We start from the raw sequence: 21,736 nt of genomic DNA on the forward strand, positions 1-21,736 counted from the left end.
CAGAAGGTGCTCTGAAACTATTTGTTGAATGAATGAATAATGTATTCAAACACTTAGCACAATATCCACAGAGGAAAACTCAATAAACGATCATTATCGTTACTGCAAATATCATGATGAGCTTACAACGAGAATTTGAGTCATTAGTATGTTATTTTTTTCTCTAAGGTTTGATTGAGTGCTTTGGGTTTCTACCCTCTGTTTTGCAGTTTCCCTGTAAGACCTTCTCTGGTCAGTGGCTCAGCCATGCTAACAGCTCCCAGACCTACATTTCTGCCTCTCTCTGGAGTCCCAAGTACGGCATGTAGACACTCACACACAGCAGGTCTCCCAGTCCTGTTCACCTTCCCAGGCTGCCTTTCTTCGCTCACGGCATCTGTACCTGCCCTGATGCTCAGATTAGAAGCTTTACATCAGCCTTAATCTCTCCCTTATTTCCCTTATCTGACCAATTCACAGTTTCTCCCTCAGAAATGTCTCTCTTTTCCTCACTTGCCTAGCTCTGACTATCATTGCCTCTCTTTTGGACTTTTATGGCACCTAACAGTATGATTAAATTTTATTGACCACAGTACAGACTTGATATGCATTTAAATATACAACCTATGAGGAAGATGTTACTAATGTTATTGTTAATCATTTTACAGATGAAGAGAAAACACGGTTCAGAGAAGTTAAGCAGTTTCTTAAATTCTCAAAGCTGCTGTTGGATTTGAACTTAGATCTGATTTCAGAGCCTCCACCATCTTTTAAATCTTCCTCATTGCTGCAGAATTTCCCTTCTTGAGCCCTTGTTTCAATCCACACTGCCTTCTCCTTCCCTCTGAATGATCTGTAAATTACTCTTCAAGAATCATCGTACACAGCATCTCTTCTCCTCTTTCCCAGTTCTCCAGGGTGGAAGTAGACGCTTCTGCTGGGATTCCACAGCACGCGGTACACACGTCAACCTTGGCCATTATTATTCTGTATTTTAATTATCAGCTCACACATCCTTGAGAGAAGAAACCTCTAATTAATGTCCATATTTACAATATTTCTACTCAGTAGGAGCTGGGTAGGTTTTTATTAAAGGAATGCTTCTATAAATACTGTTCATTGGGGAATTTAATGCTTGCTCTTTTATTTTTATAGGAATGCTATTCATTTTTTTCTACTAAAATGTAAACTTAGCAGTTGGGAATAACTGCTTTTTTAAAAAAATCATTCAACATCTGTTTATTCAGTGGGAAATAGTACTTCAGAATAGCCTGAACAGGCACAGTTTTTTTTTTTTTCCTGTATACTTTATTTTATTATTATTTTTTATTGAGGTATAGTTGATTTACTATATTATATTAGTTTTCAGGTGTACAACATAGGGATTCAAAATTTTTATAGATTATACTCCATTTGAAGTTATCTTAAAATATTGGCAGTATTCTCTGTGCTGTTCAATATATCCTTATAGCTTATTATTTTATATACAGTAGTTTGTACCTCTTAATACTTGCTTTTTAAACTAACCCCTCCTTCCCCTTTTGGTTTTCTATTATCAACATAGGGAGATTTTAATAAGAAATCCATTTCCATTTGTCCCCCGAGTTCCCACTCCTGTTTGCTATGTGGTGACCTCTATTTACTCTAATATCTTTGTTCTCTCAGCCTCTTTCTCTGTGCCACCCCGTATGCCTGTATTCTGTTTTCCCCAAGTTTTGCTTTCTGCTAAGCAACAGGTAATGTGTCAGCCCCAGTGTTTCACTGCTCACTTAAAGCTTGAGTTCAGATGCTATTTTTCATCTTTTATGACCATGATGGAAATTTCAGGTCCTAGATATGGGAAAGATATTTTGGGGCAGTAGGATCTTATGATTTTCTTCAAATCACACCCCATTATGTCTTTGAAGAAAGCTTCATACATATCTTTTCTGTAATCATCCTTCCAAAATTGGTAAAAAGTCCTTTGCAGTTGCCAAAACTGTGGTGTGACTGATAAGTTATAAACAGGAAAGTGCTCGTCTCTGCCAAGATGCTTGAATCTGAATTGTACAAATCTCTGTCGCTATCTTTTTTTGGAGAAGATAAGACTTTATTTTTATGAGGAAACAATGAAGGCTTATCTTGTACATCTCCAGAATTTGAAAATGTATATCTAAACATGGGGAAAAAATCATTAATATATCCAGGTTCTGATATCAGAACTCTAACAATATGTTTTTAATTTATTAATCTGAAAATATAAGGATAAAACAAATATCATGTAAAAATGTGTTAATGTGAATATAACCTTGTAGCCATTTGATAAATACAATCAATTTTTGAATTGTTTTAATAAAATGAAATATTTATTAATTTTTAAAAATCCTAAGAAAAACCAACAGGATTTAAGATAGTAAGTTAAAATAATCTGAAAACTATTTTAACTGTCAGTCACATGAAACACATACTTCCACATAGAGTTCTTGAACAGCACTTTAAGTTTAAATTCTCTGTTCCTAAGTAAAATTTAGAACTCCCTCAATTTGTGTTAAACACAGAATAGTTCATTATCCACTTTCCCATGAAAACATCAATTTTTGGAGGAATTCCTCTTCAAAATGAGTCCAAGCTTGAAGGAAATGATGAATACATTAGTAATGGGATGTAAAGCACACTGCATGTGGCTCATTCCATCAGCTAGCCCCATTTCTTTACTTTATAGATGAAGAAACTGAGGCCTACTGGTACTAGAGGTACAGAGAGAGACATGCGGGGCGTGAATAGGCGCTAATCCAGTTGCTTGGTCCAAAGCTTTTCGTTTCTTGTCACCATGTGGCACCTTGCTTCCCCAACATGAGGTGAACGTGCTCTGAGGGTTGGGCAGAGGGACTGTATTTGGAAGGTAAAATCAGCACATAAGCAAAACTGAAAATTCTAGACTTATCCTGTGTTGGAGTGCAAGGGGAAAAATAAGTAGCAAAGGATGTTGGTTATTCCATTTATTAGTTACATCAGTGTTTGGCTGATTTAGTATAATTTGCATGAGAAGGGCTCAAGGTGTCCTGAAACCATGTGTCTCGAGGCCATGGATGTATGACCTTTCTGACTTGCCCATGCATATACTCATTTGCTGATGGAATGAGATGAGGAGACTATTTGAAACACGTGGAAACATTTTTTTTTCTGGCATATTGTGCCTAGGGATCATTATCAAGTTCAGATATCTAAGACTTAAACCTGTATTCTTATACTGGTATTTTTAAAAGAAATAAATTAAATTCAGTGGATTAGATAAAAGTGGACTACTGTGGTAACACCTTCTACAAGTAACTAGAGCCCCCATTAATCAGCTTTATACTTTTTAACAAAAAATGTTCTCTTGCACAGCTAATTCTCTTTCCCAGAAATGAACCCCTAAATATTGATTCTATATTATAATAATTCTTTGTTTAATGAGAATAATTCCAATTAATATTTATCTTCATGTGATACAGCTTAGGTTTATAGGCGTTTTAAAATAGCAATGCTATTTCAGTCAAATTTGAGACCTGAGAAACACTTTTCATACTAAAACTAAAAATCTTGATCAAAAATTTCCTACAGTTAATTCTTTGGAAAAATGATATTAAATATTTTAAGTATCTTATTCTTTATCAAAAGTAAAGAATATTTATCCATTACTAAGGAACATTTATCCTATGCTATGTGCTGAACAAAGCAAGTGAAACAGACATGAGGTCTTTCCTCTGGAATATTCTGACAGATTCCAAGAAACTTCTATGACAGGGAAGATAAAAACAGTCTTTTACCGGAAAAATTACTTTATCAAGTCTTTGAAAAAAATCACATATTTATAAAGTTTTTAGTTTATATTTGTATTTATTGATTATCAAGACCATCATGATGGATTCAAATTGTGAGGAAAAAAAACCTCAAAATATAGGAACCAAATTTTCTACCCTATAGCAATATAAGTATGAAAATAAATGAGGAAATTCATACATTTAAATAGCTTAGACTCATTTGGAATTTTTCACATGTAGAAGATATATGCAATATAGAAGTTCAGTTATGAAAGTAATAGTAGGAAGATTTTATAGGTAAAATATCTCTCAAGAACACATCTTTTTATATGGCTTATGATATAATACAATTGATTATACTTTGAGTACCAAATTTGTCTACTAATTAAAGTTATTACGAGCACTCTATCTAAAGAGTACATTCACGCTAGAGACAAAACTCATATAAGTACAGTTTTTAAAGAACTGATCTGCGCATTATGACAGAAAAATTTCATTAATAAGAAAACATCCATCTAGTTGGATTTCTACAGTAAAAACTTTATCGCACTGGTGTCATGAAGAAAGACCTTCCTTCTCCTTATATGTTAAGTGAGCTATGTAGATATGCCATAAATTGTGTTATTCATGTTATAAGAGTTCTGTGGTCCATCCTTTCAGGATCTGTTTCTCTTTGAGAACTAGAAATCAATTTATAGTTTGATTTCTTCTATTTCATTCCTACTCCCTTTCTGATTTTTTTTTTTTTATATTAAAAGCACAAAGCCAGGACTTTCAGTATACCATCTTCAATTTAAACTTTTGAGTGGTGGTCAAAAATTGTTGTTGGGTTGAATAGTCTTCAGAAGTTTCTGGTACATTTCTGACTTTAGAAACCTGGGATAGGAATCCCTTTCCATGTGCATATGCACTATTTTTTGAGCCTCTTCAAAACACGTTTGAGTGGGTTCTTGAATATTCTTGATGATGGTTTCTCTTGTCGAACTGTCAATGTTAATCTGAAAAGTGAAATTACATGTAGAACATAAGTAGGCATAATTGAAGATGAAAATGGAATGGAAAGGTTTAATTTTTTTCTTCCTCTCCTTTTCAGTGGAATAGGGTAATTTTGTTTGCAGTTTCATTGGTATCTTAAAAGACTGATAAGAGATAAGCCACTTGCTTTTGAAAAAGTAAACATCCAACTCAACATCCCAGATTTAAAGTCTGGCCTAACTTTCCTACTTAACTGCTGTGTGACACTGAAGAAGTTAAATTAACTTCTCAGATTCTCAGGTTTCTTATCTGTAAAATAAGGTTAACAATACTGACTACATAGCACTATAGGAGGTACTGGATGTAAAGTGCTGGCACATACGTGTGCTTGACAGACACTAACGCTTTCCTGGGGTGTATGATTTCCGGTTGCCGGCATTGTCAGGTGTGGTTACCTCTCTAGGGGACTGTGGCTGGATGTAAGTCCTATAAAGCTTCTTGGCCCTAGAAGTTCTGCTCCTCTGTGAGGCAACTTTCTTATAGGTTTCACACGCCATCCAGAATTTAATATTTTCATCACTGTGCTCCGTTTTTAAGTATGCTGCATAGACTACCGGACCATCTAAAAGTAGAGGAGAAATCAGTTTATGTTCCTGGGTCAGCATCCTAAAAAAATCTGAACAATATGTAATGCAGTTTAAAACTAACATCTGAATCAGAGCTCCCAAATTATTTAACAAGTGAGTATTATATAATGAAACACACACACACACACACACACCCCACATCTCAGTTACATCTGTGCATCTGAAGCATGTTTTGAAAGTGCCAGTTAGTGGTGGGATCATTCCTTCATTCCTTTATTCCGTGTTACTCAGAGCAAAATGCCCACTAGTGTGGCTGGGTCTAGGATGGAATAGGTCACAAGGACCCAGAAACAGGACTTAAATGGCCTCAGTGGGAGAGAGCTCTGATCATGAAACTGACATGAAAAATCTAAAACCTCAATACAAACTGGAGGGTAAGAGCAAGGTTTAGAATCTAAACAGGCAGGTCAGGGTTGAAAGGAAAATGTCCAGACCATGTAGAAGTGATAAACTGATCAGGCTGTATAGCCCGGGGTGTTTCTCGTATGCAATTAGAGCAGGAGAACATGGGTAATGAACAATTCAACTTCATATCCATGGTTTATGGTTCACACCAGAAATGAAGGACGAGGCAGGGAATGGAATTCGGACACGGTGTTGGAAACTGCCTCAAAATCCAGGACGGGACCGTGAGGATGTGCAGAACAACCATTAAGTGACGCTTGATGCCAGAGACGGTCATCCTCAGCTCTGGTCTTTGCTGAAGTGGGAAGATAGGGGCAAACGTGTGGGAGGAAGTTCCCCGATTGAGCCACTAATTTGTGGGCACCAGTGTTTGAAGAAGAGGGTTAAGTGAGTTTTCACACATCTGACACATTAATCAGAATCTTTGGGGGGATCAAGTATTCTCAAGATTCAAGATGAACCCTCTGAGAAAAATATTAAACTTCTTTTGGTGACTACGAAGTCTCTTGGCATATCTGAGAAATTGAATTGCTAAATGATGAGACAATGTAACTTTCCAATGATAGTGACAGAAATGTGTATGTAGGTGCATTGAACACGTGATGAAACATAGGACTTTGACTGACAATATCTTAGTATTGTTAACTGTTACAAGAAATAATAGTAATCAGAGGGAATAGCAATGGTGAGTAAAATCATATTTTCCTAGGTCTTCACATTAGAGATTGGATCTAATGAGTTTCCTAGCACCAGAAAGCCAGGCTCCTTGACTCCTTGGCTTCTACTGCTCTGTCAGCACTGATACAAAAATAAAGACAACAATTAAGGTATTTTGTATTCAAGAGAAAAACTCAAACAGAGGCAGATTCTAATAACACCTTCTAAGGAGGTATTAGGGTTGGAGAAAGCTGGCGATCTGCAAGAAATGTGCTATCCTAGGAAGACACAAAATTAGAGCTTGGTTCATTAGTATCATGGGAGCAAGTGTAGCCTTCACGACATTGGGTGGGAGAGGGTTCAAAAGAAGCATTGTTTGAATTGAGAGGACAGGCTAGATGTGGGTAGGGCTTGTGTAAAAATGTAACAAGGAAAGGATATGGATTTGGTATTTCTACCCAATGGGGGAATATATTTTACCTTACACTTAAAACAAGAAGTTTGTTTTCACAGCAATTAACTTTAAGATCTGCCTCACCTCATCACAGACACAGAAAGCTGGGGTCAGAGAATACAGATGTAGCAATTGGTATTCCTATTAGAGAAACAGCTGAATGGGTAGGCAAACCAAAAAACAAAACAAATCAAAACAGAAAGCCATTTCTGGCGTAACAAGTGAAGCTGGAAGCCAATAATTTGCAGTGTGTATTGAAAGAACTAGAATCCTATTTAAGAAAATAAAAAGCAATTTTTTATACTTTGTACTTAGAGAAATTTTGACTGAGTGCTTCATTAGGAACAGAAAATAAGGCTCCTAAAATAAATGAGTTATGGAATAGGAAAAGAAACAAGCTACCAGATGAAATCTACAGATCCTGGAATGAGACTTAGCCACCAGGCTGCTTGCATGGGTTAAGCGGATGGGGTAGGGAGCAGGTTGGGGGATAATTTGGAAACCAGTGTTAGATTACATGTTATAGTATTACGAATTTGTGTTTATATTTATGTTTAGCTTAACTGTATAGTAAAATGTTTAGGGATTCTTATTCTAGAAGCTGCCTGCATCTATATCTGCCTTCTTTAACTTCCCTCCTGATTGAGTGGAGGAAGAGTCTTTTGGGGCTGGCCGAATGGTTCAACAGTTCTTAACATTCCCAAGTCCTCTGCTGATGAACCCATCCGTGTGTTGCCACATATATTTTTATATAGATACCCAATGTGGTAGACGGTGGTATTGTTCTCAGTTATTCCTGCCCTTCTTGGAGGAGGATTGTACTTTCATGTCCCACTTATTTCAGCCTTGCTCATTGGACTTGTGTCAGCCAATGACACCCATGCACAGTGTCATGTGCAGGTCAGGCAGAAGGCTTCAGGAGGACTATCAGGGGGTTCTGCCATTGCTCCCCACCCCTCCAAAAAAATTACGTGAGAAGGACACATTCCGGAAGAGCTGCTCCTGTAGTCTGAAGGCCAGAATAAAGACCTGCAACAGAGCTATAGTTGACCCAGTCATTGTGTAGCATGAACAAGAAATGCACCTCTCTTATAGATTAGTGAGATTTTAGTACCACGTATTACTGTATCATATCCTAGTGAAAGCTGACCTGGACCACTTGAACTTGTCTGATATTACTGATAGGACTCTGGTGTGGAGAACAAGTAGCTCACATGACTGGTATGTTTTATAGAATTTTATCTTCATTAGGCTAATTTTTATGTAAGTTAAGCAGCTGAAAATATTTGTACAAAAGTGTTCCAGGGGGACTTCCCTGGTGGCGCAGTGGTTAAGAATCCGCCTGCCAATGCAGGGGATTCGGGTTCGAGCCCTGGTCTGGGATGATCCCACATGCTGCAGAGCAACTAAGCCCGTGTGCCACAACTACTGAGTCTGCGCTCTAGAGCCCGCGAGCCATAGCTATTGAGCCCACGTGCCACAACTACTGAAGCCCCCGCGCCTAGAGCCCGTGCTCCGCAACAAGAGAAGCCACCGCAATGAGAAGCCCGCGCACCGCAAGGAAGAGTAGCGCCCGCTCGCCGCAACTAGAGAAAGCCCGTGCATAGCAAGGAAGACACAACGCAGCCAAAATTAATTAATTAATTAAATAAATTATAAGAAAAAGAAAGTGTTCCAGGAATCCGAGCAATTATTAAAGTCAGAACTGAATTGCTCACTGTAGAATTTCTGTTGACTCATACAACAAGGGGATTACAAGGTGGGAAAGCCTTTTCCAAATTAGGCGATGCAGCCCAGTGTGGCCCGTTCTGAGGTTTTAAATGATGCTCCTTTCTGAGCACTAACGCTCCAGAGACCATGATTCTGCTTGAGCAGAGTAATAGGGATAAACAGGAGAACTGCTCATTAAACTGAGAAGATGGAAGAACTAGCTTTATGTCACACATAGTGTACGCTTTTTCCTTGAAGAATGAGAGTGGTGCCTTTGGGACTCCCTAGTGTGTTCTTACAAATTAGTCACTGAAATTAGTATTTCTGTGACACACAAGGTGACACATGCTGGTATCTTGATGTAAATAGAAAGGAAACATGACATTCCTCTTGTCTGAGTCAGAATGGTGGCCCATCTATTCCAGGATTGTTTTCTGCAAGGCAGCAAGGCTCATGGCATGCATTAAATCCTAAAAATGGTCTGTGTGGCAGTCTGCCACCAGAAAAGTGTCTAAAACTGTGTTAAATCCATTTTATTTTTAATATGTACCACTGGGGAAAATGAATTCCATAATTCTACCAGCCTCTGTGTGAAGTTTTAAAATAAGTCTGTTTTATTGAAATTCTCTGGTTTGGCTTGTATGATATTAATCATTTCTGGTTTTTCTCCTAACTTCTCTTTGCTGTATTATTATAAAAGCAACTTAAATACAGAAATTTGTTAACAACTTGATATTATTTCCTTTCACTCTTTCAGTCCTTTGTTCATGTTTAACTTTCTACCTAAACAGTATTCATTTGTCTTCACAAATACAGACACACTCTCAAATTACCTTACTGGCATTATACAATGAAAGCAATTTTGTATCACTCTTTCATACTTAATATGGTGTAGCAAACACTTTCTCTTATTTACTCTTTTTTTTCCCTCCTGTTTACTCTTAAAGGTCATGTAATAGTCCATTGCAGGACTACTACACTGTATTATATTTAGCCGTGCTACCATTATCGAATATTTAGATTATTACCCCTTTATATGTTATGATGTATTCTACATTGACCATTTTGGTTTATAAATCTTTGCATCCCTAATTATTTCCCTAGAATTAAAAGAGTAGAATTACTAGATTGATGATGTAATATTTTTGGAGACTCTTGATACCTATTGTAAAATTGCTTTCAGAAATATTTCATTGTTTTTCATTAGTAATAGCAGTGTTGACATGTCTACACACTCCTTCCTTCCCAATCAGATTGGGTAAAACCAGTGACTTGTAATTATTTAAATTTGTGTTTTAAAAATATTATAATGCTTAAACATTTTTTCTTTATTCCAGACCATTTCTTTTCTTTCTGTGAATTTCAAATTTTTTGTCCATTTTTCTTTTGCGTTGTTACTGTTTTCTTGAATTCCCAGGTCTCTCTGTATATTAAAGACACTATCTGTTTTATTTATGGCATTATCTTCTGTTTTACTTTTACATGTTATTTTTGTTTATGATTTGGGGGGAATATTTGTAAAATATCTAATCTGAAAAAGCCTAAGTTCATCCATCTGATCTGCTTTCAATCTTTTCTTCACTCTTATTAGAGAAACTTCTGTAAAACAAAAATCTGGCCATGGCCCTTTATTTATAGCCTTCAGCCTTTCCCATTGCTCTAATGGTAAAACCCCTACCTCTCGGCAGTGGCTGCAGGGCCCATGAGGATACCGCACTGTCTGCCTCTCCAGCCTCATCCTGTCATGCCTGAACACCGTCCTGATTTGCGCCTTGCTCCTCCCGGCCAGGTGGTGTGTTACTGCCATGCTGCTGTACATGCAGTTCCTTCTGTGTGGCGGGCTTCAGAACCTGATCTAAGACTCAGGTTTGGTATCTCAGTTTCTGAAGAAAATCTCTCCGAAGCCCCTGTCCCCACAGCAGGTTAGATAAGTGCTTCCTGTCAGTTGACAAGCAGCACCTAGTCCACACTTATTTTCCTTCTCATTGTATCTCCCTCTGTACCACAGTCTGTTCCGTGTGTTGATTTATTTCTCGTACTCTCCCCTCGCCTGCCAGCCCTTTGAGAACGAGCACTGCAGTCACTCACCTTTGCATGCCCCACACCTACGTGCTGCCTGACGGGTAACGGGTACCCAGTAAAGAAATGTTGGTCAATCCAGGCTTTTGGATCCCTCGTGCTTCTGTATTTTAAAGAGACTCTCTGTAGGTTTTGAAAAGTAAAGAGGCAGGCTCTAATTATTCAGCATCCAGGAAGCACCAAAGACCAGAGGATTATAGTTGTTACTTTTTGGTTTCTTGAGAGCGAGACAGAAAATGTACTAACTGAACATTGAGGTCTACAAAAGGCCAGGTTTGTTGTTGTTCTGTTGTTTTCCCTGCAAGGTGAGGACATGCCTGAGAAGTTAAAGAAGACGAAAGTGCTAGCGGGAAAGGTGAGGCATGGCAGCATGGGGAGTAAGAGGGATGGCGAGGGGAACCATGGCAACAGCTGTGGGTAGCAGCGCTGAGAATAAAGGGTGGTGTAGGGAGCTGCCAATCCCCAGTGAGCAGCACAGAATCTCACAGATGAGGAGAGCCGAGGGAACACAGAGGAGGGGACAACAATATCCCTCAGTGACTTGTAGTGTGCACTGTCTTCCGTGATGCAGCTGCTCCGTGGTGTGGAGCAGCCCCGGTGCCTTCAGCACTACGATCATCCTACACTTCCCATCTGGCGTTTCCAAGGCTGTCCACGGTGATTGTGATCACTGAGAAAGGGAGGGAAGCGTTCAGTACACTTAAGGATGATTTTGGCCAAAATTAAGATTGATGCAAATTCTGGGATTCAGAACCCTTGCCGATCCAGAAGGGCTTAACTGTACGTCTGCTCTTGTGTCTGTGCCGGAGTGCACACAACAGGCCATGGAAGAATACACAATTGTGCTTTCTCACTTGAAATCATCACTGCAAATTTTAAAATGGGCACTCAGCATTACCCTGTCATCCTACCATCCTCCCCTAATATCGTGGCTCTCCAACTCTCCAGAAACTATTTCCTATCCCGTCCTTTCACAATACCAACTCTTCCTCTCCTCAGCTGCTGATGACCCTGCTTCAAACTTAGCTGAGAACACAGGTTTGATTAGGTGGAGATTCCCTCACCTTCTCTCCACCAAATCAACCAACCTACCTCCGCTGGTACCTGCCCTTTTCTGACTCTCCTCCTGAGAGGAAAGGATCCCAGTTGCTTTTTGGGTGGGCCAAACAGTTCATTTGTGGCTCCCACCTGATTTTGCTTTCCCTGTTGCCTTGCACTTCTCCTTTGCTCTTAAAGTCGCCGCCACTCTCTTCTGTGTCATCCGCTTCTTCCTCTCTAGTGGTTGCCATCGTCTGCAAATATGCTGCTTTATTTCCCAAGTAAAACCAGTAACAACTACTGACTCTTTACGCCCAGCGTGGACTGCATTCACGCTTCCTTCCAGCGTCTGGGCTTTTCTCTAATGAACTTCACAGCAAAATTTATGTAAATAATTCCCTGTATCATCTGCCTTGCTTCCTCTTGTCCAGTCCATCTCCACCTTGCCCCCAAGGCTGCTCTTACCTCAGCACAATTGACTTCATGTTGCCACACCTAATGGTCGCTGTTCCTTCCACATCTTACCTGACTTCCCAGCAGCCTTAGACACAGTGCACACCTCCCTTCCTGAAACGCTCTCTTCTTTGCCTCCCGTGATGATATGCTGTCCTGGTTATTCTTCACTCACTTGATGCTCCTTTAACATCTCCTTCACAGACTCCTTCTCTTCTCTGGATATGGAAATATTGGTGTGCATCTAAGCTCCACGTCTGGATCTCTGCTCGCCTCCCTCTGAACTGTCCCTCTAAGTGGGCTCATAGGGCCTCCGCTTCGATTAGCATCTATATGCTAATTACTCCAGGTTTTGTCTTCCCTACTGAGTTCCAGTCTTAACTGGTTTATTGAAATAGCCTTCTAACTAGTCTCTCTGCTTCTTTTCTTCAGAAGAGAACTAGCGCGTACTTTTATTGATTTTTTCTTTTATTGACTTACAATATTAGTGTCAGGGATACAACATAGTGATTTGATAATTTTATAGATCATACTCCATATAAAGTTATCATAAAACATTGGCAGTATTCCCTGTACTGTACATTACATCCTTGGGTCTTATGTGTCTTATACCTAGTAGTTTGTATCTCTTAATCTCCTCCCCTCCCTTGCCCTTCCCCATCCTCAGAGGGTATTTCTCAAAGCACATTAATGCTTGTTACTTTGCATTTAAGGTCGTTCATGTGGCCTATAAGGCCCTGTGCTCCTGTTATGCTGAATTTCTTTCGGTTAATTGAAGACACTAACCTCATTCATATCTCAGGGTCTTCTGAACATGGTTTTCCTCTGCTTGGGCCACTCTGCCCCCAGACCCCAGTATGGCTGGCTGCTTCTCGTCATTCAGTTCTTAGCTCAAATTTTACACCTTCCGACAGTTTGTCTCTAATCATCCCGTTGAATTTCCCTCTTACTCCTGTCTTTCTTTGTCATACGACCTGGTTTTATTTTCTTCAAAGCACTTATTACGTTGTGGAATGAATTAAGCTATTAGTTGGCTTTCCTGTTTGTCTCTCTCCTCCCTCTAGAGGGTGCACACGAGCTGAGCACAGTGACCCTCTAGGCCTCTTTCAATGTACTGTCCAGTGCCAGGAAGGTCAGCCAGACACGTGGAAGGATTGAATGACTCATCCAAGGGCATTAGTTGCCGTTTTAAACTTTTTTTATTTATATTAAGCATACTTTACTCGAATATTAGTGGGAAACCTCTATCCTCATCTTTTGAGATTTGGCCAAAAAATATTATTTATGTATGAGCCTTCTGCATTCTTTTCTGGCATTCTTTTCTGATATTTTAATCAAAATCAAAAATAAAATGTTGATTAATCAGAGTTTTGATTTTAATTATTTTTTAGTCTTGACCTTTCCAGTTTGTAGAGTCCTCAGCTTTTAGGTGATCATTGGTCTTCCCTGGTATTGCAGTGGTTAAGAATCTGCCTGCCAATGCAGGGGACACGGGTTCGAGCCCTGGTCCGGGAAGATCCCACATGCCGTGGAGCAACTAAGCCCGTGCACCACAACTACTGAGCCTGTGCCCTAGAGCCCGCGAGCCACAACTACTGAGCCCACACGCCACAACTCCTGAAGCCCACATGCCTAGAGCCCATGCTCTGCAACAAGAGAAGCCGCCGCAATGAGAAGCCCGCACACCGCAACAAAGAGTAGCCCCCGCTCGCAGCAACGAAGACCCTATGCAGCCAAAAATAAAATTAAAAAAAAAAAGTTATTACTACTCTTATGCCCATTTGAAAATAATTTTTTTCCTAAAATCTTGGATGTTTGGAAACTTGAAGGACTTTCTATCATCTGTAAACTTGGAGCTTCTGCAGGGTACTTTCTCTTTAATTCATTGTGGAGATTTTTTAATGAGACCAGTCTTCACACCAAATTCCGAGGAATACTACACACTACATTTCTTCATTGAAAGAAGCACTCATTTGTCTTTACTGTACTTCCTTCTTTTAAAACCGTTTCCTGTTTGCTTTCAGTCAGAAAGCAAAGTACTTACAGTCAGAACTCTTTATCATTTTACAACAATCTGAGTCATTTAAGTCCCAGCTCAAAATTTGCCTTTTGTGAGAATCTTTGCCATATGGGTTTCTGAACTACATATTCTTAGAAATTGTTTTTTAATTTGTGTGGAGGCATCTGTGTGTCTTAGCTAGAGGATGAGTTTTACTCCTGTGCTTGGTTAATGTAAACGCAGTCTATTCTCTGGCACATTTAATGTTTGTATTCTTAGTTTTATCTTTCTGATTGCATGTCCCATAGAATGATTTGTTTTATCACCTTTTTATTACATGATTGTTGAATTTTTACATGAATTTCACAGTAATTCACTTTCTGGTAAGATTAGTACCCTGTTTTTGGTGATTTTTGTGAAGAGCAGTATGCTGTCTTCCTGTCCTCATCTTTTCTTTAGACTTTACTTATTCTTATGATGCTACATCTCTAAATTGCTAATTCTAGCCAAGATCCCACTTGAAAATTTTTTCTGAGTAATTAACTTTATTCACTCAGTTTATGAGGCTGCCAGGATTGGCACAGAAACTCTTACACAATAAGAGTTTTGACCTAAACTCTTACACAATGGCGTTTTGATCTTTTCTTACTAATATTTGTCTTGTATTTATTCATTGAACATTTACTGCATGCCCATTAGGTACAAAGCACAATTTCGGCCTCTGGGAGGTAAGATGAAAGGTGGATGAGAAGTGATCTGTGCTCTCAGGGAATTTACAATCTAGTGAGAATGCAGCTGCGGAAAAAAACCCAGTACACAAAATTGCCATAATTAGAAGCAAAGTAAATAATGATACTATCAAATAGAAGAGAGAGAGAAAAATATTTCCAGGAGGTTTCCAAGAGGAGAAAGTGGGACTTGAATTTTACCTTTAAGGATGGGCAGAGGAGACAGAGAGGCAAAAGCCTGGACCAGGAGAGTTGGGCATGTAGAAGATAGAGCAGGCATCACAGGGGCAGAAGGGCATGTCACGTGTAGGGACAGAGCTGGAGGTAAGTGTTAGAAAGTGCGTTGGGTTAGGTATAGAGTCCTGCAAACCAAGTTGGAGACTTTGGACTTTTGGGTGGGCAGCAGAGAAAAAGGAATGCTATTCAAGACAAGCACTTTATTTCTAAGAGAAATAACTCTCAGTCATTGTGTGTCTCCTCTGTACCAGGCATTGAGCGAGGGGGTGTATATTTAACCTGCACAGTGATGCTGAAAGGATACATGATATTATGCCGTTTTGCAGATGAAGAATAATAAACTCCAAGAGGGAGATTAATCTGGCAGTGCTGCACAATATGGATTACTGGGGGTTGGGACGAACTCTGAATTATTAACAGAGGATCAGTCAGGACAGCCAACTGAGCATACACTTTAGTCTCTTCCTCCTATACCAATATCCTAAAATTGACCAAAAGGATACATATCTTAAAATTTGCAGTCATGCTGGCAAACCGGATCACAAACTATGAGGTACACCTGAAAAGTGAGAGGCGGGGACGGTGGCGTCAGAGAAAGAAAGCGTGGCCTTCAGTGCCCACTGGGAAGGGCTGCTACCTGAGGTGGGCCCTCAGGTGGTGACAGAGCCTGGAGCTGTGTGTCCCAGCACTGTGGGTGCCGTGGAATAAGAGCCAGGCCGGCTGGCTAAGGTGTTTCAGTAGGAGTAGCCAGGGGTCCGCACCTGTGCCATGGCCCTCCAGGCCAGGTGGCGACAGCTGTCTTTGAACCGGGGTGGGTGTGGGGGGTGGGGGTGGGGCCCTTGAGTCGAGAAGAGCAGGCAGCACCCCAGAAACATGGCAAGCCTTGGGCGACGGGAAGCACCCTGCCCAGAATAACTGCTGGCACCCCTACCAATTTAAACCTTGGGTATCACAGCTAACTCCCCTCCCACAGTCAATAGATGTAAACAGATTAAACGTTCACAGAGAGGCTAACAGGGAATCTCAAATTAAAAAAGGTCTAGAGCAAATCATTAGCAGACATTTGAGGGGAACAAACCGCATTTTGAAAGAAGTACCAAGTTCAGCAAACAGGAATTTTCTTTGAATGTGCCCTAATTTTTCTCGGTACCTGTATTCTGATGTTTATCATTTCCTACAGCCTACCAATTTCCTACCCCAGACACAGTTGACTGCTCCTTCGTATGTCTTGTGTTGAGCCTCTGACTTTATCTTCCTCACATCCACTGCTATCATCTTCCATTTATACCATCTGAATTCTGACACATACATAACTAAATATGGACTTATATGAAGTCCCACTTAAATCAGACACTGATAAAGTTAGAAGCAAACTTTGAGGATTTTTAGAATATCAAAACTCAAATTTATTCTTACTTCTCAAGGCACTAAGAAGAGGAAGTTGTTAGTTTTTTTTAAATTATAACTTTAGAAAGCTACAGGAAGGCAGTATATTTCAGTATGTGTTACTACTTAAACATATTTTCCAAGGGATTTTACACATATACTTGTGAAGAATAAATATTCACAATGACTAATCTTGCTTTAATTAACACCAAAGAAAATAATACTGGTTGACATGGCAAACTATTTTCAGGTTTCTTTTTTTAACTTTGGCAGTTGCCGTTTAGAAGGCTATGAGAAGAGCAGCAAGCATACATCATCAAGTTCCCTCATATTCCTCCAAGAATAAAACTGACTAGTTATTAAAAAATGATATGTACATGATACTCACATTTCGTAGCCATCAACTTTTCAAAAGACTGGGCCCACTGTAATGCTTCCTCCAAAGTAAGGCTTTGAAAAGAAACAAAAGGTGCTCATTGCACTAAAATATTCTCAAGCTTTTTCTGAACTAAATAGAAATATGCTATCTTGAAAATAATGCCAAGATATAGTTATACTCTATTTGTGTGTAGTTTGGGATGGAAATTTATTTCCCAGTGATCTTTTACGTTTTATTTTTACTTTCTAAGTGATTAGAATTATAAAAATATAAAAGTAGAAAAAACATGAAAATCTGATAAAATAAATTTAAAAAGATAAAGAACCAGAGTTTTACAATCTCTGTGGCCCAGATTACCATTGTTAATATTTTGATGTATTTCTTTTTAGTTTTTTGGTTGTATGCATGTTTGTGTGCTTTTAACCAAGAAGTAATCATTCTCTGCATATGTGTGTGTGCATACTTTATATGTGTGTGGGGTGTGTATATACATGTATATGTACACACAAGTTTATATATACCCTTTTAATAAGCCTTTTATGTCTTCACAGTTTATAGTGTTATAATTTATAATTGTAAATTTATTTATTTACTTTTTTGATTAAGGAAATATTTATTCTTTTATCTCTAGATGAGTAATTGTAAATTTATAATCACTGGGAGTCAGTATCATTTATAGTGACCATGAAGTATTCTACAAGGGGGCATTCCATAGTTTACATAATTATTCTCAATGAGTGTTTTGATCATTTCTAATTTTTCACCAATAAAAACAAATAAAACCTAGCTGTCATTGAGGCTTGCCATGCCAGCGGTCAAGGTAATTCCTTAAGAGATTAACAGAAGTAGAATCAATGCTTCTAAAAGGGTTACACGTTGTATGCTGCTGCCACCAGCAATGCGTTTGCTCATTTATCTATTAGACTCTTAGAGTTTATCCACAAAACCTATTGGCATGCATAACTTTGTATTTATTATGTATAAATATTTTCTTGGTCAGTTATTTGCTATATATTTTTTTACCTTGACGGTTTTAGTTTTTATCACTGTGAATAATATGTCAAGTTACATTTGACCTAAACAGTATGAAAAAGGCTATTTACCATTTTGAAAATATCTGTGGAAGATACTGGCTTCGAGACTTCATTTCTTTCATTTTGGTGGGCTTTTTGAGGTGAATTGGTAAGCAACTGTTCTTCAGAATCACTTTCTTTCCCTCCTTTAAGATACTCAGTGCGTTCATTGCCATTCAGTTTATGATACTTTCTTACTTTTCCTATTTTTAATAACCGCATCTAATCAAAAGCCACTATAGGTACAAGCAAGCACTGCCCATTGGCTATCACCTGGTGTAGTTAGCTCAGTACTCAGTGTTGAGGGGACAGCCATCTGCATTAGCAGGTACTTAACACAGTGAAAGAAGATTAGTTAAAGAGGTTAAAAAGTAACCTGGGACATAGAAAAATATTGGGAGTCCTAAAAAGGTCAAATATCCTTTGTTTTCTGAAAGTTCAGGTGTACTTGCTAGTTCTAGATGGAATGTTTGCTTCAGCACTGAGGCTTAACAGTGCACTGCCGTTGAGATTGCTTTCAGCACACATTTCCATGAAATCGTGTCAGACTCGTTGTTCCTTTCTCGTATTAGAACTTTAAAAACAGAAACCTAAAATCACCTTTTCCAGTCCAGCGAAACGAAAAGTGCTTGGCAAGGTGTCCTGCAGACCTAACTGTCATATAGGAAAGAAGAAAAGCTACAGTGTGAGAGGAGATACCGTCACTGTCCTGGGTTAGCTCAAAGTTTGGTGTCGGTGATTGTTGGCAAGGGAGTACCTGTGCCTCTAAGCGTCATGAGTTTATGGAGATGCATCGTGATTGGGCTAATTATGGTTGGGGGTGAAGCTGTGAAGTAAAATTTAGTTTTGGTTTAATCCCATTTCTGCTTGTAATTTTTTCTGAGTATTTCACCAGTTTCATGCTGTCCCGTGGCTACCGGTTTCCCTTAGGGTAATTCTAAACACCTTTGTCCCCTCATCCCCTGGAGTTTCTAATAACAGACTCCACTTTTGCGTCCCCTCCTTTCTTCTGGACAGAGAGAGAGAGCAGGTACCAAACAGATACGGGAGCATTCTGAGACATCGCAGCATTGCGGAGAGAGGAACGAGGAGTGTTTGGAGTCTGACAGTCCTGGGTTCTGATTCCTGTGCTGGACTTAATAGCTTTTGGTCTAACTTAAAATCTCCAAGCTTCAGTTTTATTATCCAGAAAGTTACCCCGAAAATTAAGTTAGGTCAGGAACATAAAGCACTTATCAAATGACTGTTATTTCCTGGTTGGTGAGGAATGTGAATTCTCTTTACTTGGCCTTCGCCGTTCCTGACGGTGGGTGTCAGGGCAGGTAGATGGAAGGCAAGCGTTGATGTGATGCTCTATGGGAATCATCAGCAGAAGAGAAGGAAGCTCTTCCCAAACCAGCCTTCTCGCCTTCCTTCTCCCACGGGCCTGGGCAATTCAGCAGCCTCAGCTGGTCAGTTGAAATGCTGAGCTTTGGGTCTTCCTGTCTCTCCCACCCACCACTGGAGCCTCCGCATCCTCCAGACACACAGTAGCTGGTTAGCGTTTTTGGATATTTGGAAACCTCAGGGCGGGAGCCTGCATACCAGGAGCTCCGACTGTTGCAGGGATGTGTGGCCGCGACTGAGTCTCCACGCAGACGAGGTCAGGCTCTCAGGTTAACCCAACAGGGATCCTCGGCCTGGGGATTCTTCAAGGTGAGCAAATCCAGTCAAACGGTTTGTTACCCTCCTCAGGCATTCCGCTTTCCATTTTAGTATAGCCACTGGCCCCATCTCAATGGCTTCATTCTGAGTTATGGCAAAATGTAGAAGAGACCTGGGAGCTTGGTGAGCATTCGCTTACCCCTCCAGTCTCACCTCTTGCAACCACGGATAAAGGTCTGGCACTTTGTAGATAGAGGGTTTGAACCATGTAAATATTTTGGATCAAAGAATCTCATTTTAACATATAAAATTTTAACAATATAAGACTTTTAAAAAACCTAAGAATATTTGTTCATAAAAGACTCTCTAAAAACATTAAACTTGCTGAATTCTCAAGTGTAAACCATGAATAATGAAAACGGAACCTTAGTGTAACGCATGATTGCCCTTCTAGTGGAATTACTCATGTGTAAATGCAAATTTTACTTTCTGAGCAAAATATATTAAGACAGCAGTTGAATAAACATACACCTACTTATCATGTGATAAATATACATTATAATGGTAATAGAATTTACATGCTACTTACTTTGAAGGAGGCCTCTTAGAGTCATCTCTGCACATCTTACAGATCCAACAATTCCGCCTGCTCATTTTTCTAAAGAAACGCAGCATATACTTAGTATAATCTAGTGATTTAAAATGATTATATATTAGAGTCAACTTCTAAAGAACAGACAAAGTTATAAATCATACAGAAATAAGGATGGGTTCTTGAAGTTAATGGAACACAGCCACTGGTGGGGATGGGAAGGAGGGAAGAGAATAAAATGACTCATCTCATAAATATTTTATAGGGATATAGGTGCTTTGAGTTGTGATTTTAGAACTCATCTGGCCCACCTGTTCTCTAATAACAGCTTTCAAAAAATACAGCTCTCTGAAAAAGATCTTTCCACGTAGGAACTCCCAGCAATGAATTCACCAACTCCCAAGTCTTCCCACTTTGGATAACTCTTATTTATAGAAAGCTCTCTCAATATACTGAACAAGAATTGGCTTCTTTGTAATTAACCAAACAAAATAGTGTAAACAGCCAAATAAAAAAATAAGCCTTTTTAAGGGCGAATTCTGAGTGGAGTGTTGCTTACCTGGCTTTCCCCACTCTGGTCAGTGTAACTTTGACTTTAAAATTCAGGTAGAGGTTAGTCAGCCCAGGCTTTATCGACAATGTATGGCATAGAAGGTTTTTAACTCAAAACTTTGAGAAAAAAACTCAAACATTTGTTAAAAACGATTAAATCCACACTTTACAATGAGAGCCGGAAATACTTTGCTAAATATATATTCACACTTATCTGCAATGAGTTATTCAGGATAAGGAGTGAGTTTTATATCAGTCTTTATTGGCTCATGGGAAACATCTGTTGAACACTTGTTATGTACCAGGTTCTGGCTGCCGGGGGTCTACATAGGTCCTGTCTTTCCTCTTCCCATCCTCACTAACAAGCAGTGAATATTCACGTGGTGGGGACTTTGCAACAGGAAGTACAGGGGCCCATGAGTACACATGGGAGGAGAACCTAACCGGACCCAGGGGTGGTTAGAGAAGGCATCCCGGTAAAGCAGTAGCTGAGCTAGAACTACAGGGTGTGCAGGAATGTGCTGAGTGAAGGAGAGAGGCAGCTTGGGCCCAGGTCAGGAGGCAATGGGTCGAGTCCTCATTGAGGAAATGAAAGGGATGTGGTCACTACATGAGTCCAGAGTAGGCAATGGGTCGAGTCCTCATTGAGGAAATGAAAGGGATGTGGTCACTACATGAGTCCAGAGTATGGCAGGGAGAGAGCTCGGAGAGAAGGGCTCCAAAGTGTTCACTGCAGCGAGAACGTGGCAGGAGGCGAAGCCATAAGGGTAGAGGCAGAAGTCAAGCACGATAGGCCTTACACACCATCAGTTTCATAGTAAGAAGCTGAAAAATCATTGAAGGTTTCAAAATATGGAATAGACGTGTTAGCATTTGAAACTGGTTTTGTAGTAGAATGGATTGTAGGGTGGCTGGGGTGGAATGAGGGAGACCAGTTAGGAGGTGACTGCAGGAGCCCAGGTGAGGG

The 21,736-nt window shown here is 39.6% G+C and overlaps 2 protein-coding genes across 5 annotated transcripts in view; one reads left to right on the forward strand and one right to left on the reverse strand.

Moving 5' to 3' along the window:
• Window positions 1-21,736, forward strand: part of LOC309630376 (uncharacterized protein) — a gene marked incomplete at its 5' end in the record, with an annotated part of 1,321,579 nt that overhangs the window by 147,712 nt on the left and 1,152,131 nt on the right. Inside the window, one exon of one of the 4 annotated variants that reach the window (XM_082395559.1) lies at window positions 648-4,540. The exons of the other annotated variants lie outside the window; for them this stretch is intronic. Of the gene's footprint in view, window positions 1-647; window positions 4,541-21,736 lie in introns of those variants that run through there. 4 annotated transcript variants of the gene reach the window in all.
• RGS13 (regulator of G protein signaling 13) lies at window positions 4,563-21,361 on the reverse strand. Its single transcript, XM_082395842.1, has 4 exons — window positions 20,215-21,361; window positions 16,918-16,979; window positions 5,192-5,358; window positions 4,563-4,759 (listed from the first exon to the last, which is right to left on the reverse strand). Exons 1-4 carry the CDS (start codon window positions 20,298-20,300, stop codon window positions 4,574-4,576), a joined length of 501 nt encoding a protein of 166 aa, XP_082251968.1. The 5' UTR covers window positions 20,301-21,361; the 3' UTR covers window positions 4,563-4,573.

This window comes from Balaenoptera borealis (genome assembly GCF_965194805.1).
Source record: "Balaenoptera borealis genome assembly, chromosome: 1".
NCBI lineage: Eukaryota > Metazoa > Chordata > Mammalia > Artiodactyla > Balaenopteridae > Balaenoptera > Balaenoptera borealis.

Bases quoted from the DNA above. Each gene is read 5' to 3' on its own strand.
- RGS13 (XM_082395842.1), bottom strand. From the start codon at position 20,300: ATGCTGCGTTTCTTTAGAAAAATGAGCAGGCGGAATTGTTGGATCTGT. The intron at 16,980-20,214 runs GTAAGTAGCATG...TTCTTTTCAAAG, and splicing joins TCTAAGAGGCCTCCTTCAAA to CCTTACTTTGGAGGAAGCAT. The intron at 4,760-5,191 runs GTAACCACACCT...TTCACTTTTCAG, and splicing joins AGCCACAGTCCCCTAGAGAG to ATTAACATTGACAGTTCGAC.